Consider the following 18,049-nt stretch of genomic DNA (forward strand, 5'->3'; position numbering starts at 1 on the left):
TCTTGAGATAGCTGTGACAAAAATCAATGGTAGATGAAAGTGGGAACCGACGGTCATGTCATGTCAAAATGTCAATCATTTCTATTCCTCAATTAAATACTAACTAACTTTTAATTTTAGGAAATTTCTTTTTTCATATTGAAGTGTGACTCATCCATTAACACATTTTTCTCTATCTTTCTTTTATTTTATCAAATTTTATATTAAAATATATAACTCTTCCAAAGTTTCTATTTTTATAGGACAGGGAGTAGATGGTATAAGAATGTTTTCCAATTTCTAGTCTATATTAATCCCGTGAAATGCGGCTAAATTATTAATTTTCCCCAAATAATAATCCTTCTATTGTTTAAATGAACAAATCCTGATATTGTTCGGAATCAAACATTAGAAAGTGGAGTCAAGACTTTTTTAGTTGAAGACAATCTATACAAATTGAAGTAACAACTAACGAACCCATCAAAGTGATAGTGACATTAATTAGCTACTATATTCCTTAATTTCTTTTTAAATTTAATTTTTGGTTTACACTTAATTTAAACACCTGAAACAATGCTATATTCAAGAATCTAGTTGATCTGAATAAGAACATATGAAGTGAATTACAAAATCTATAGGTTTAATAATATATTTGTAGATTAAAAATGTAGGCAGAAGAATCATGATTAGAGAATATGTTCTTTAAAGCATGTTGTGCTGAGCAACTTTATAGCTTTTACCAACCAGAATGGCTTTATTTATCGGATTATTATTTATTTAGCAAAGTATTATTCTTTACAACATTAAAGTCCAAGAAATACCTGCAATCGGGCCCACTCGACAATTATAGCCCATCCACCACTTTCACCAGATCTCTGTAAAATTTAACTTTGCTTGTGGTGAAATCAACATATATTGGGAAAATTGTGGGGATAATTATTGCTGCTACAGTAGCTACACAATCACCCAAATATTCAATGCTAACTCATTAATTTTTTATATGTAGAAAGAGTAGGATTATTCAGTTGAGTAATGTTATTAGATTATAACGTGGTTTGCTATGATTTGATCTTAATCAAAATTTGATTTATTTGTTGATGGTTTAGAATAAATTGAAATGGTCATAAATATAAAGAAATTTTAACTATTGAATAAAATCATTAATTTGTTATATTATTTTTTGCATTAAAATTTATAAAAACACCTAGCAACAATATGGTTGCGTAGCTTTATTCTCTCATAGTACCTATTACTCCCTCCGTCCCACTTTAAAAGTTTCAGTTTATCTTTTTTGGGTGTCTCATTTTAGGAGTCTCGGTTGAAATATTTTATAAATGGTAATAGGTCCACATTCCACTAACATTTTTCCACTCAGATTTTATCATAAAACTAATATAGTAGGACTCACATTCCACTATATTTTTTTTACCAACTTTCTTTTAGTTTTCTTATAACTCGTGTCAAACTCAAATGCGACTTCTAAAGTGAGACGGGGGAGTAATATAGTAAGTTAGGAATTCTTTGAAAAGGAGAGTAGAATTTATTGTTAAACATACTAAATTTTCAATGAAAAAATATTTCATTTCACATTCATCTTTTTTATTCTTCCTTTGAAGAACGTCCCGTTTAAATAGAAGTGTTTTAGTAAAATGAAAACACTATCACATAATTCACAAACAATACTTTATAAAATCTCGGATATTACAAATCAAGTACACGACTGACTATTTTGAAGAAAACAAAAATAAGAAGAACGTGGCAAGTGGGAGTGCCTTCAACTCTGCTTAGATCTTATCCAATCAACAAACTTGTCTTAGATCAAGCGACATTCAGAGATGTGTATTTCAAGTGTCGGATTTGAATATAAATTTAGTTGTCCAATTACCATCAATAAAGATATATTCTTGGATTATATACGCCTTCTTGCACATCTATCTATTCATGTAGTGACAATAAGGTTTTTCACAATATGATAAATACCAATTACAAACGTTGATTTTGTTTTTATATTGAGAAAGTTGTCTATATGATTTTATAATTTGTATGATTAATTATTTCAGTTTGTCATTCTCCTTTCACTTTCAACAACTTAAACACTTTCCGAAATTTTGATTTATTTATGTCGTCTGTCATTGTATTTGAATTCGACTAAGAATTTGTAATTAGTGTTTAATGATTAAACTCCACCCATAAAATAATGATGTAGCCTTTTTGTGCGGCGGTCTGCACCACCTATATTATCTATCTATTTTAGTTAAATAACTACTAATTTGATGTACTAATAACTTCCCCCTCTATTCACAAAGCAAAAGATAAAAAAAAAGTTTTATTCTGAAACAGTCCATAAAAAACGAAATGGTACTCATTGTTAAAGGGAAAATTTATAAAGTCACCTTTTACCTTTCTTGCAGCTTTGTAACATTGCCCATCATTCCTCTTCTTGCTAAGATACAACTTATTATAACCCCTATTCAAAAGCAACAACTTTTTTCTTTTTATGATGAAAAATGGTTGATTTCATTTCCAAGAAAGACACATAACACATAACCAGTTTATTACACCACTATATAATTTCAAATTTGAAGTTTTCAATAATTTCAAACATGAATTCTGTCAGAAAAGTTCAAAAAAATAAAACTGAAGAGGCTAATCTACAAACAGGATACTTCAATTGTCATGTCAAAGCTATAAACCAAGGATTCTGGAAAACAAAGAAAACAACACAGATGGCCAGAGTAAAAGCAAGAACATACGCTGAAGCTTGAAGAACTTAAAATCGTCGAGTTGCAGAAGTTATGCTTCCATTGGGGGGAAATTATTGTGCCAGTTCAGAGAGATGACAAGTGAAAAGTGAAACAGCATCCTGTAAATGATATGAGCGGAGGTCTTCCGGCATGGGTGCCCGAAAAACAGTTTCGAAGCAGATCAGCTGATCCTCGCCTGTGGAACCCTCGTTGCTATCAGAAAGAAGCAGACTGGAGATCTCTTCCGCCATCTTTGAGAATACGACTCTGCAAGATAAAACCATAGGAAAATTCAGGCCTTAGGAAACATGTATGCTAGAATTTGAAAATACAGCAAGACTTTACTAATATGGTTCTCATAATCTAAACAGTAAAATAATCACATATGCTACAACAAAGAAACAATGGTCGGTGTAGTAAGCTAAAATAAGAAACACTGTTGAGCATAACAACTTATATTGATATATGTAGAACAAACTCAAAAGTCAAAACCAAAAGTTCATGCTAATGGTGAAATTCAGATGTAGAAATAAAAAACAGAAAAGTTAAGAAGACAACAGTACCTTGCTTCGACTGATAATCTGTTGCCCCGAACTGCCAGAGACTTGTTCAAACGGCTAATAAAGTCAGCACATGCATCATTCTTGTTCTTAAGAGTGTCCTGCCAAATGATCCATCAATATGATTGTAATAGAAACAATGTCTACTGAATATCGGAATAGATATATGTGACCCTTCATTCTTTGGTCACCTATACAGTTTCTCAAACAAAGAAATGTCATTTTGTTGGGAGCCACAAATTGGAAAAACAAAAGGAACAAGACGAAGAAAATAGAAAAAGAGAACAAAGAAAGCCCGTTTACATTTTTCAATAGTTTAAGAAGCATAAGAATCCATTTTATGCATCAAGGAGTGCCCTCCAAGTCTGGCCACACCACAACAGCGCCTCGTATATAATTTCAAGAAACTTCACATAACACCTATTAGTCACCTTCTACATGCTGTTCGCTGATATCACAAACAAAGAGTAGTAAAAACTAGCACTTTGAGCATGTTTGGGAAGTGCAGCTAACAATTGCAGGAAAGTCAACCAGCTCTTTGAATAATGCAAGTGCTCTTTGAACAATGCAGAACTAAGGAACATCCATTCCAAGCTCAATCAGTATTACGACAAATTAATCAGGCAGATTAAGTATAACAATTATTGCGCAGTTCCATAACTGGACCAGTGATCAAGCCAGTCTTTCTAATAGTCATTCAACTAGTGCAGCAAAAAACTGTTTATATCTCTTATCATCTTAAGTGATATGTAGCTACTAACTGGCCACTTACTATAACCTAGATCTTGAATGTCGGAGAAAAAGAAAAGTAATAAACCAAATAAAGTCCAACTCTAACACAAAGTTAAATATAATAAAATGTCATTTTAAACTTCCATTAAACAAAATGGAAGAAATGAAATGAGAAGTAGAGTAAATACTGGTCAAACCAGATCTAAATAATTGATCAGTCTTGTTAAACTGGGATGCCCAGTTTAACCAGTTCACGTTTTAATACTAGGTCAATTCGATTTTTGAAAACAATGCATGCAGCCCTGCAGTCATAGACATGGACATTACCAGTTCAGTCATGGTGCTATTGTCTTCCTGCATGGAATTCTTCAATATATAGAATGAAATATAAATTCCTGCCCCGAGGTCCCAATCTTCAATCTCCGACTTGTAGTCCTCCATGGATGTTGCTAGCTCCCATATTTCTGTATGCTTTGCTGCATCAAAATAATAAAATTTACTACTTATGGCAAAAGGAAGAATGGAAGAATCACTTTGTTAACAAAAGCAATGCTCAGGAGTCAGGATAGTTGTTTCATTGTTTGTGTAAACAACAGGATGCTTGATCCAAGGGTGCAGGTGATTTTTGGTCAAATACATGTTTGAAGCTAGAAATTCTGGAAGACAATTGCAGAGCTGCAATCTCAAATTCTCCTAAACAAACAAGCCCAGAAAGAGAGTCTCACGCAGAAAACATACATATTAATTAAACCAAATTTAAATGGATTCAATCAGATTAATACACCCAAAAACAATCTTACCTGACAAAAACAAAGACGGAGCAACTGAAGTTAAGAAAATAGAGTGTGCTTTCTGCCAGCTTGCACATGCAAGAAAGTGACCTAGAGCCTTTGGAAGGTCCCCAGTGTAACTGTGAAATATTGCCTGTATGAAGAGAAGTGAAGAGGATATGAGCAGTGAGAAAGAAAGAAACTCAGAGTTGCTATAACATCAAGAGAAGCTATATAGAGCTACTGCAGTTTTTCTCACAATTAACTTCCCACAGCCTACAGAAACCATGATCTAATGGAGACATACAGTCTCATAAGGTACTAGAAAACATGTGAGATAAAAATTCCAGAACAGGATCATAGAGAGATAAGGCAAAGGCCAAACATGAATGATCAATATGTGCAAAAATAACAGGTTTAATGGAGGGAAAACTCACCAAAGCTTCATGCAACCATGCTAAAGGAATGCCTAGACTTTCAATGAATTCCCATTGTGAGTCACTAGTACTCCAAACTTCACAATATTGAAAGAGGATTTCTCTTATAACTGTAGCTTGAAGATAAGGATAATCTTCACGGTGAGGCATATGAAGTACCACATAGATGGCCCAATGACATTGCCCAAGGCAGAGCAACTGAGAAACATATGCCATGTCAAGGACATGTAGATCATTTGAACTGAAAGTGCCAATGGCCTCTAAAACAGCACGCTGATGCCAAATCATGTGATAGTCAAGAGGGTCATATGTTGAAGCGGAGGCACTGAACATGGTCTTTAAAGCACCAAAATCATTTTCTTCCCGGGCGTGAAGAAGCATAAGATAATAAGCAAGGTCAAAACGATTATTCAAAACCCATTTGCTCACATCTTCTATAGGTCCTTCATCTATGTAAACTGGAACAGGGTATGGAGCATCTCCCTCATTCAGAAGCTTCTGGTAAGTGTTAAAAACAACAGGTAACGAAATGTCGGGTGGAAGTTTATACCACATCAACAGTCCTAGGAACCTTTTCCAGTCAATTTTTACACCATGTAAGGCCCGATGAATGTTGCCAGCGAGCAATTCAAGAAGCCTCACCCTATCATCCTCGATAAAACTAAAATCCAGTCCATTCTTCCTCCAAAGATCAAGCTGATGAGCAATATCAGCACGATTGGTTGTGGACCCACCAGCCTGGCTTAAGAGACAAGATAGTCGTACATCCCCTCTAGAAGCAGCAAGCTCTACGGCAGCGTCCATCTGTCTGCCAGAAAGAAGCAAAAATATGTGTTCTAGACCACTCAACTCATTTAGCGAACTGATATCTTCTTGTACACGGTGGTGAACACTCTCTTGCAGCCAATAGCTGAAAGCAGCTCGTCTAATAAGTGGAAGTGCTTCCTGGTCAACATCTGGATAACTTTCCCTTGCATCTGAAATCATATCCTCCTCCTCCTCTTCAATGAGCTTCAATTGCCCACCCATTTTCCTTGTTGAAAAGAGCACTTTAATTAATTCCCAAACCAACACTTGGTGCATCAGTAGGACGCGAGTGTCAGACGATAAGCTTGGCACCTCTAGTTGCTTCTCTATGATGTCTATGTAACTCCTACAAATATCTGGAAGAGTCAAGCGGTCGCAAATAAGCTTTTGAAGTTTGAGATTATAGGTTCCTAGTTCAACTTTTTTTGTTTCACGACTCAATTCCTTGTGAATATTGAGGGGGGAGCTGAAACAAAAGTCAGCAAGTTCCTCCTTAACTTTGTTGCTGTCATTTCTTGTCACTTTGTCAAGTGCAACCTTTTCAATATTTATTACAGAGGATAATACAGCTCGGGAATTATCACTACCAACAGGCATACCAGAATGCACAAGTATGCCATTTGGGCCCCAACCTACTCGAAAGGATCTTCCCATAAATAGTGCTGCATCAACTATATTACAAGAATAACTGCCAGTTACTGGTGTTTTCTTTGTAAGCTCGAGCTCGAAGCCTTCAGATTTTCTCGTGGTTAGGTGCAAACCTTTATTTTGTTGGGACAATAAAATGGCTCCGGAGGAGGCAGAGCTAAAACCACCAGGGTTAAACTCTTTTAAAGCTAATGGAGTCTTGCGAATGGAAGGGGTATTTGAATTGTGAACTGTCTTCCTAGATGAATGATGCAAAGGAGATCTTGAGGAATCTTTAGCAAAAGGTGGATTATCATATGGATGTTTGCTAGTAAGAGCCTCTACCTCATCTTCCTTGGCAGGAAACCACAACATCCTCATGTCTTGCATCCTGACAGGATCAAGACCAAGATGAGCAGGAAGAGAATGTGAAAGAAGACTCATGTCTGGTGAAGCATTGTCCTCATCATCTGATACCTCATTACCATTCATACCTTCGGGATCTTGAGCTCCAGGGGACACATCATCCATTGGAACATCATCTTCATCTTCATCTTCCTCAACCAGGCCAAATCTGCTAAAATGTTGTACCAAAAATTTCCATTCACAGTTATCTGGATTAAATGAAATGAATTGTGCCCCTTGACTTTCTGTCTTGCACTTCAATTTTTCCACAATTTTTGCTAACTGCGCCTCATTTAGATTACTCAATGGTTTTGTTTGAAGTAGTAGAGTTACTTCAGCTGGCTTGTTAAGACCATGCCCAACCAACGGCTTAGAACTGTCATCTTCATATATAACAATCTCGCAGTTTCTGAATTTGACAATGGAGTCCAAATCCAAGCGTCTAACATCTGTTTCCCCGATAAACTTAACACATCCACAGCCAATCCTTCCAATGACAAAATCTTCAACTCTACTACAATAACCAGGGTTTGAGAGCTCACGAATAGCCAACTCACTTAAGCACGGTTTTGTGTAGTAATCAGAACAACGGAGGGTTGGTAAAGAATTTTCAGCATCATGTAAGACCTGACAGGAAAGAGAAGTATCTACACCATTCAAAGAAACTCTTCTTCTTTTGTACTGAGACTCATGAATCGAAGTAGGCTTTAGCACAGCTAAATTAACTTCCATATTTAAGCTCAAAAGAAATTCAGCAGCGGAGCTGCAATCCTTGAAACTGTGCTCCAAGCCACTGGTTACAGCACATACTAGTCAAGTTAGCAAGATGAACATACGATCAACATAGTAAAGAAACGCCTATACTCCACACAAGCTAATATAGAACAAAGAAGTTCAATTGACAGAAACAACTTGAAAATCTATTGATACGAACTTTCGATTCAAGAATAATTCATCACACAACAACATATTCAAATCAAGAAGTCAATCTACAAACCCCAATTAAGAAATCGGAGACCTTTTCCGGAAAACCCTAAAATTAGATCACCAACAATAGCATTCATGCTTTTATAAATTCACAACACACATTGCCAGCAATAACAAAATGAAAAGAAGAAAAATCAGCATAAAATACCGGAGCTGTGTCTAAGAGTTGAAATTGAAGAGAACCTACCGATTTGAACTGGAGATGTGATTAAGCAAAGTGCAGAAAAATAGCAGTGAGCAACTATCTCACTGGGCGGGAGCGGAAATGGGAAAAGAGGGTTTTAGTTTTGGAGTTTTTTGACAGTAAAGGCGCGGTTTAGGTTGTGAATTTCTCCTGCAGATTCCATGGAAACGTTTTTACCCAATTTTTTTCTGTCTTTTTCTTTCTCTCTTTCCAAATATAATTTGATTGGACTTTATTTCTTACTCTTTTTGAAGTACTTCTATTTGATAATTTATTTAATTCTAACGGCCTTCAAAATATTGGGCCACCTAGCAGAGGATTTATGGGCCTTGGGCCTTTTAAGGAAAATGGCCCTAAACTATAGATATTGGAAATTATTATACGTAATTAATAGTAGCATGAGCAAATTTTACCTCTTAAAATATAGACTCAAACATAGAATTTATAATGAAAATATTACAACTTCAATTCTTAATCCTGAATAACATATAAATATTACTCCCACTCATTTTTGTCATTTCAGTTCATCCGCCAAATGAATCTCATTTCATTTTTTGTTATAAATTGGAAGTACATCTCACAATTTACTAACTAATTACCACATTCATTATAAAATTAATACATCAAAATAATACTCATATTCTATTAACGCGTTCAGTTCATATTTTTTCGCATTTTTTAATCTATATCAAGAAAAGATGACTCATGCTTGTGAACGGAGGGAGGCTACATGCTTAGGAATGGTGAAATAATGAAGATAGAAGAAAGCTTAAGGAAAAATAAAAAACTAGTAAAAGAAGGAAGAAAGATTAAATAATTGAATATAATATTCCTATAATATATTATTAATGCAATTTAAATTATTTTAATGGATATCAATTTGGTCGGGTCGAATTTTTTAGGGTTATTGGCCCCTAATATTATGGAACTTTCAAAAGGTTGTATTTTTCCCACAAACTTTTAACTTGGAAAAATAATATTTATCCGAATTTGTTATTTCTCACCAGCGAAAGAATTCAGCTATATTAATGGGTTGAAGAACAACTTTGGAGAGTGTGCTTAGAGAAAAACTATACACAAAGATTGAAGAACTTGAAACTCTCAAAGTAGTTGTCGAGAAATTACGGAAAAAAATCTGTATCATGATATTATTTGCCGGAATTTTTTCGTAGGTGGAAAATAACAAACTCAGATAAAGTTCGTAATATTATTTGGCAAATTGAAAGTTCGTGGGACAAATCAAACTTTTTAAAAGTTCCATGATATTATGGGCCAATATCGCAATTTTTTATTATATGGTGAAGTTCAGTAAATGATGAAAGCCATATTTGGAAAATATTGGATTTCCATCTGTTCGAACAAAAATAAAGATGTTGAAGATCTAATGATATCAATAGGCCCTCTTCAAATTGAGTAAATATGGAATAAGGGAACACATTTATTTATTCATCTTATCTTTGTAATTTGCCTCGCACGCGCAATCATCGTTTTATGTCGCATGCATATAATTTCTTGAGCCGTGCTCCCGTGCGAGCTCACGCACAGTGTGCACGGTTGAATCGGATCCGGTCTGATCGGGTTCTATCTTGATTCTGTTTTTTTAAAATATTGACTTTTATTAAGAACAATAATCATTTTGCAACAAGTACTTGTAATCACAGTAAGTGTTAAAGACAAATCGATCATGATTTTTATTCATAAAAGGAATCAGTTTTATTCACAAGAGTCAGTTCAGCTGTATTTGACATGGGTCAGTAATTATTAAAAAATACTTGTAAAAATATAACAATATATCACAATTCACACACCAGTCAAATTATTTGTTGTAGCATTACTATTTACTAATATGGTTATTTGCATTATGTTATACTAATCTAGAGTAACGTATATAATAGTACAACATTTATTAATAATTAAGTAACAAATAATTTCGTTGTGGTGGGGTATTCTGGTGCTTTAATAATTATAACACGAAAAAATAAATGAACAAATTATTTTGCACGAATCTCGTCACGTATTTACTGATGAACAATCATTTACATAGAACGAAAAACAATTAATTACATGATCTACATTAAAGATACACGATTGCTAGCCCTTTTTTGAAAATAAACCGCGCAATAGAATAAATTAACTTATAATTATTCGCAAGTATGGCCAGTTAATTAGTGAAAACAACCGGTTTACCGATTTTAAAATGAATTATAAGAAATACATAATTTTAGAAAAAAAAGCCAGGAAATGAATTTTATTAAAGGATGACCAATTTTACAATACATGGCCCCGAGATTAATTTTAGGGTCATATTTATTTGATCGAACAACATTCATAACATTCAATCTTATCAAATGTATTACACCGACCATCACCTTAGTTCGTCAAGAAAGTTGTTAGCCTTGTCGTAATTTTAGTCCTTTTAATATAGATATAATACGAAGTACCTTGTCCCAATTTGGTCTGGTGCTCGATCGTAAACTTGCACTGAGCCCGTCGTAACTTGTGGTGGACTTAGACTCATCTAGGCATGTGTCACTCTCGATGATCCCAACTCGATCGGTACCTATAAAAACCTAACCCAAAAGCAAACTATATATACTCACATGCATTTTGAATGATACTATATGTATTGATAGACATATAGGAAGAAATATTAACCCTAATGATTGCACATATAATACTCCATAATTAGCCAGTTTCGGATTAGGATTCAGTTTCATTCTTCATCTATTATCCATTATCATAGACTGTTGTCGCACCACTTTAGACTTCAGGCCAGTGACATTCTTCTTCAATTGTGTCCAATATTACGAGTTATGTTTATGAATCTGTGATCATATATGACTAGATACAAATTATCTACGAAATTCAATATTTTGAATTAGATATATATAGGAAACATGTTAGGGTGACATAATCTTAGGAGTGAATGAAGGGTGGGCGAAGAATCAATATATATATGTATATGTATATTTTGTAGCACTCTTGGATTTTGTGCAATCTAACATCGAAATAACGGTCAAAAATAGCAGCCATAACCCAACAAACCCATGAGGACACCATTCTGTGATTTCTAGAGAGAGAGAGGCACATGGGCAAGCCCTTTCCTATGTTTAGCATTTTTGATGTGATCTATCACATATGGATTGTCTTCACTTTTTTCTATATACACTAAATATCTCACTTATTTAACTATTTTGTTCCATATACAAATGGAAAGGCCATTCCCCCCATGTTAATGTTAGTTAGGAAAAAATACATTTCATCTAATCTTCATTGAAAATCATTGTGATATGCATGTCACCTACTAAATGAATTATCTTCCTAATTATGGAGTATATTCAATGTTACACACTCCAATTTGCCTCCTCAACACTGGTCATGTCGTCATTTTCGAAAAAATTGACACTTCTATAAAAGATTGACGGTTCAACTATATTTTCACTTTCTATTTAAGTTTGAACACACTAAATATTAAAGCAACTTCCCAAAATCTCGTGTGATTCAACATATCATCTCGTGTCATTCAACATATGATACGCAAAAATTAGGTTTTACTAGACACCAGACTAGCAAACATTATTTAACTAGAATCCTCTATATCCGAGAAAGACGTGGGATTTCCACAACATGAAGTATACTAAAACAAATTAAAGATTCAGAATAATTGTGTAGCTATATTCCATTGGAAAAATGAAAGATGAAGATTGAAGAGTGTGGAAAGTCTTGTAGGCCCCATTCCCCTATTTATTTCTCTCTGAAGGCCGCAAAGTTTCCCTACAAAACCACACCATACACACTCTTCCCCTTGCCTCCCCTTCACCTCTGCTCCTCTCTCTCTCCCAACACTCCACCACCTCTTGCTCAACTAAGCCCGCCGCCGCCATGGCTCGACCGCAGCAGCGCTTCCGCGGCGTCCGGCAGCGCCACTGGGGATCTTGGGTCTCCGAAATCCGCCACCCATTGCTGTAAGCTCTCATTTCTCCCCATTTCCTTACTACCTCAGTCCACTTCTAATAATTTTGATTAACGGTACGGGTTTTAATATAAAATTAAAATAATAAGAAAAACTCAAATATAGTGTAAAACAGAACTATTGAGTGTGGACAGAGTTAGAAATGCATGCAACATTTATTAAATATACATATACAGAAGGACAAATTGTCATTTAAATCAACTTTTCGTCAACTTCTGGTCAATATGCATCCTTCCATTTACGACGTCACTGACCATGCAAAAAATAAAATATTTATTTCAGAAAGACTAGAATATGGCTAGGCACGTTCGAGACGGCGGAGGACGCGGCGAGGGCGTACGACGCCGCAGCCAGGATGATGTGCGGGCCGCGGGCCCGCACGAACTTCGAGTATGGCCCTAGCGAGCCGTACTCGAAGCTGCTGTCGGCGACGCTGATGGCGAAGCTGCAGAAGTGCCACCTGACGTCACTCAAGATGTCTAGCAACAAAGCGGTTAGCAGCAAAACAGAGCAACATCAGCAGCAGCCCCACAATCGGACGGCGCAGAATGGGTTAGATGAGAATGGACGGCAGCAGATGATGATCAAGACCGTTGAAGATGATCAGATTGAGCAGATGATTCAAGAGCTGCTTGATTATAGCTCGATTGAGTTATCCTCTGTTATGGACAGCTAATTGCGTTACATTAATTGTAATTTTAGTTTTTCTTTTTTTTCTATGTTATTTACTTCCACATATTTCTTGGCTGTCACTTGTTGTTGTTCAAGCCGACATGGCTCTATGTAATTAGATGGGCCCCAAAATGTTAGCAATAAAATTATTTTATCTAAGCACTCTCTTGAGCACTTACCGACATGCATGCTCGATGACTGAAGCATGGCGTTGCGGGTTGTTGAGCTCTCATCCTGCAGTGTGTTAGGATCGTCGACTGCAACATTAGTTTGATAATGTCCGCTTTGGGTCAAGCCCGCACGGATTTATTTTTGGGTCACTCCCAAAAGGCCTCAAACTAATTGGGGTTGGACAGGAATTATATACACCTTCCAACTTCCCTCTCTCATCCGATGTGGGATGGGTTTGTAACCCAACACAGTGAGTAAGAGCATGACACTCCTTTACCCAATCAGAGTCCTCAGTTTTACATTATTTTATTTCTTTCGTTTTTTAATAATACTAACTATATTTTTTATTTCAATCTTATTTTCCAATTTAGTCGTTCAGAAAAATTATTACCTTTCTATTTCGTAAGTTCCGATTTATATTAAAGCGAGCCACAATCTGCTCTAATAAACTTCAAACCATTTTTTTCATTCAATTTTTCTCTCACTTTACAAATTCTTTAATCATATACACATTCAACTTTAGTATACTCAAGAATTGTTAGTACTATTCAAAATAGGTGAGTGCTGTGTTTTTAATACTCAACATTGCCCTCTACATAATAGTAATACTACAATGACCATCTAAATAAAAAAAACATCCAACTATAGTGGTAGTTTTCTTTCACGTGAATGACACTAGAAAATGTCATGTCAAGTTAAAACGGAGCAAGAAATTAATGTCATTTTCTCCTCTTTGGGTTGACTACTAATCGATGACATTCCAAATTTAATGATATTGTTATGATAATAATTAAACAGCAATTATAAATTAATTATATATGTTATGATATACACTTTGTGAAGTCCTACTTATGACTGAATGCATGTGTAATAACACCTGAAAACAGCTGCTCCTCACTATCAATGCTTTACTAGTTTATTTTTCTCACTTTTTGACTCTTACACAGAGACGAGACGGCAATATTATTATGGATCTAAACCTTTGTGTTTTTCCAAAATGAGACAATATATTATATCTAGGTTTGATATTGTCGCAAAAGCCAAATAAGGTGGAACCTTAATCACGCGCATTCATAATTCATTTTGACTATTTTTAATCCATATAACTTCGTTTTTGCTTTACCTCACCATTAATTTCAAGTTTATGTCTCATCAATGATCCCTAATTCTCTCAACACCACAGAGTTTTTTTTTTTATAATTTGGTAGTAGTATTTAAAATGTCCAAAGAAGAATTTTCATGATTTATTATTTTATTTCGGTAACAGGATTTTTTGCACGATAATTTTATAAAATATAAAGGCTGAGACCCTTGAGGCTTCCATTTGCTCCTGCAACTGACTAACTTAATTACTTTACTTGTACATAAATATTCAAAATCCAAACAATGTTCACACAATAAACAAAACAATCATCTAAACCCAAGCAACCGAAGAAAAGTAGGATAATCATAAATAACAAGATCAGAAGATCTACGATAATAAATAAACAAAAGCCTCTAGAGAAACATTCATCAAATCTACAACTGTTATTATACCATAATTACTAATTCAAACCTCGATATCTTTTCACATGATAGCACTATTTTCAATGATTTATTTCTCACACGCTATTTTCTGTAATATAAATTGGGACTTCACGTAGACTTTTTTATTCTTCCCATCAATATATATCACAACTCCAGCTTACCACCTTGAAATTTTCACCAAAATAGATACAGGGAGCTTGACTTTTACAACAATGATTTTGACTAAAGATGATATATAGCCGCAATTTTAGGATTTTTTACTGGTTTTAGTTTTAGCTGGTTTTAATTAGTGCTACTATTCATTAGTTAAGCATGGTGTACAATACGACTTATTGTTATACTATGTTTTCAACTGTCAAATTTTCGTAATGAGTAGTATATAAATATATATATTTATTATTATATACAATATATAATAATAATTTTAATTTTATAAAAAGTAATATTCTCCCCCAGAAGCATATTGCCAACTTGATTGGACTAAGTTGAATTTAAAATCGTGAGTACATAATAAATGGACTACATTTTAAATTTAAAGTGTACAATACGTCCAAATTGAACATGAAGCAATTACTAGGTACTACTACTACAATGTATTTATTTATTGGTGGGCGCTTTATTAATAATTTAATATTGTCCTCACCAGAGACATGCCAATACCACTTGGATTGCAAAAAAATACTATGTCCTAAATTGGAAAGGGATCCTTGGTCACCTGTATAAAAAATTTAAAACTAATTAATTAATGAAGTATTATTACTCATTAAAATAAATAGTATATTTATGTGTTTACTTGGAGTAGGTGACAGTTTACTTTAGAACCCTATAGTGTATATTATTTTTACTCCTATGATTTATGCATGTTACTAGTGAGGCCATCCTATGATTTGGGGGAGTTTTGAATTATAACTTATATATATATATATATATTTGCAGTATATAAATTAAATATTTGAAAGATTAAATATATGATTCAACAAAATTCGAGATCCTTTATTTCATCAAGTTACATATACAAAATATATATAACCTCCGATGGGTGTAATCAAATGCAAACTCTAAAATATTGTACGAACTCCAAACTATGATCTTGACCGTTAGAAAATGTCAACAGATGATAAAATAATAGCAACAAAAAATGTCAACACTGTGTCAACAGTTGATGTTGTGTTGACATTGTGTTGAAACTATGTAGACATTTTTTGTTGTTGTTATTTTATCATCGGTTGACATTTTCTGAAGGTCCGGATCATAGTTTGGAATTTGTACAATATTTAGAGTTTACATTTTATCACTACCTTTCTATCATCCAAAGTGTATGGTGTACTTAACATATTACTCATGTCTACTATTTAAAATACTTATTGAGTACATAAATAGAGTAACAAAGTTATACTATAATTAATGAAGGTGATAAAATGCAATTTACTTAGTAAGACGCTTAGACGCTTCATTCTAATCAACGGTCGAAAATTTGAGTTACATGTAGTAAATGGATTATGTCTTATTTTGTCTTTATGCAAGACATAAAGAAAAATCAAGACTCAATTCAAAATCAGTAAACCCCTACGAAATCGAAAAATTCATTGCATAAGGCATGTTTATGTTATTTTCAAGCAAAATACCCATTGCTTCGTCCTTTGTGTATGACATGTGATAGCATATATTTGAGGGTGCAAAACCATGTTACTCGTAGACTTTCCCACACAGTTTTGGATTTTATTGGCCATGAAATGGGGCTCCATTTTGTGCACGATTGCATGCACATGGATCTAATCTTTTATTTTAAATTTATTACAATAAATTAAAAGGCCAATAGACAAAGATACTTGAACAACTATATCTCCCTACTTATAGCTCTCAACTAACCAACGGTCTTTCGGATTTCTAGTTATATTACCACATGCGATTGAAATCATGTAGACACTTCCAACTCTCACATCTTCATAATGAGATGATCATGTTATTTAATTTAGTTTGATTTTTGCTCTTTACGCGGAATTGGATTGTATACATAACGACCCGGATTTCAACTTGACGATTGTCCCCACATACCAATACAAATATTTTCAGTGTGTTTTGTTCTCATTTACGCGTTCCAAGAGATACTTCGCAGGGGTCACCTTCTTAGAAGTGTCACAGACTCACATGCTGCTATGCACGCTTCTCTTGGAGTTTTTCTTATAAGGACGACATAAAAGAAGATGCAACTTACCAGTAAGATCTATCAAATATGAGAAGTTGTCCTGGACCATACAGTGCCATGCATGCATACTCTCGAAAATCCATTCTCTCTGGTGTGTTTCTGTTCATTTTATGTCTTCCTCCGCTGTAGAAGTATGAGTCGCTCATTGTCCATATGTATACACTGACGATCACTCCTTACTTTTGCCCCCGAACATTACTACATACCTACCAACTTCAACTTGGTTTGTCCCCGAACCACTTGGTACTGCAAGAGGTTCAAAATTTGATTTGTTTCTAAATCAACCTAGATCACCACACAAAGCATGATCAATGTACACGCTCATGATATTATAGGTTAATTATGAATCAAAATAATATATTGAGTTTTGATATTTATTTAATCTCTTCTCAATTTTCTCTTCTTCTCTAGCTCACCTTTCTCTTCCTAATTTGTACACACAAATATCCAAATATTTTGACTACTTATAATCTAACCCTCTGTCTCTTAAAAGTTAAAACATGCATCTTATAAAACATTGATTGGAGTTGATAAATGTCCAAACTAAACTTAGCCAAACTCCTACTCGATCATTGCATTTTTTTGTTGTCTTAAAACCAGTAATCACAAAATAAGAAATGAATATGAGAAAGTGACCAGTTGAAGTAGTTATGACATTATCCAAAATATAAAAAAACAAACACATAAAAGAATGTGTGGGCTATTGATATAAAGGTCGGTGAAGTAACATGAACGCATGTGAGTTTGCTTGATTTCGGCAGTAACACTATTTAAGACCTTCGACTTGTTCTATCTTGGACGTATATTGCTAAGATCATCCAAAATAATTAAAAATATTTCTTCTTTCTTTAGATTTTATCTCTCTTTTACTCAACCTTTTTTATTTATTTAGGTTCTCGAATATTTTTAGTGGTTTATAGACAAATAGACAACACTTTCGAAACAAATTACTAAATCTACTAGAACATTCTAGAAGCAAACAATATACTGATTGTCATGACCCTATTTTACTAAAGATAGCGAAAACGGGTAATCCGCGACTAATAAGAGGGATTAACGAAGTGGGGAAAGAAAAGAGGGTAGAACTCAAGAAACTTGCCGAAAAGGCCAAATCGATTAATACCATAAGATAGAAGCCAAGTATTCAATTACATGGTCTCAAAATAATCATTTCATCAACTAAATCAGAGTTCGATGGTGAGACTTGAAATTCTCACTTTAACAAAAGCACAACGGAATAAGTCCTTACTAAACGACTTCGTGTATGA

General features: G+C 34.3%; 2 protein-coding genes across 4 annotated transcripts; one reads left to right on the forward strand and one right to left on the reverse strand.

The window, feature by feature from the left end:
• Positions 1-2,510: 2,510 nt before the first annotated feature.
• Positions 2,511-8,425, reverse strand: LOC121795012 (nuclear pore complex protein NUP96-like). 3 transcript variants are annotated; one of them, XM_042193437.1, is made up of 6 exons: positions 8,236-8,425; positions 5,223-7,854; positions 4,816-4,939; positions 4,343-4,491; positions 3,287-3,372; positions 2,511-2,990 (listed from the first exon to the last, which is right to left on the reverse strand). In XM_042193437.1, exons 2-6 carry the CDS (start codon positions 7,791-7,793, stop codon positions 2,795-2,797), a joined length of 3,126 nt encoding a protein of 1,041 aa, XP_042049371.1. In that variant the 5' UTR covers positions 7,794-7,854; positions 8,236-8,425; the 3' UTR covers positions 2,511-2,794. The 3 variants fall into 3 exon arrangements, with proteins under 3 accessions (XP_042049371.1, XP_042049369.1, XP_042049370.1); XM_042193435.1 differs by having other exon boundaries at positions 3,287-3,384; XM_042193436.1 differs by lacking the exon at positions 8,236-8,425 and having other exon boundaries at positions 3,287-3,384; positions 5,223-7,867.
• Positions 8,426-11,971: 3,546 nt separating this feature from the next.
• LOC121793909 (ethylene-responsive transcription factor ERF003-like) lies at positions 11,972-13,036 on the forward strand. The gene is made up of 2 exons (XM_042191934.1): positions 11,972-12,197; positions 12,488-13,036. Exons 1-2 carry the CDS (start codon positions 12,115-12,117, stop codon positions 12,879-12,881), a joined length of 477 nt encoding a protein of 158 aa, XP_042047868.1. The 5' UTR covers positions 11,972-12,114; the 3' UTR covers positions 12,882-13,036.
• The last annotated feature ends 5,013 nt before the right edge of the window (positions 13,037-18,049 follow it).

The sequence above is a fragment of the Salvia splendens genome, chromosome 3 (assembly GCF_004379255.2).
Source record: "Salvia splendens isolate huo1 chromosome 3, SspV2, whole genome shotgun sequence".
Lineage (NCBI taxonomy): Eukaryota > Viridiplantae > Streptophyta > Magnoliopsida > Lamiales > Lamiaceae > Salvia > Salvia splendens.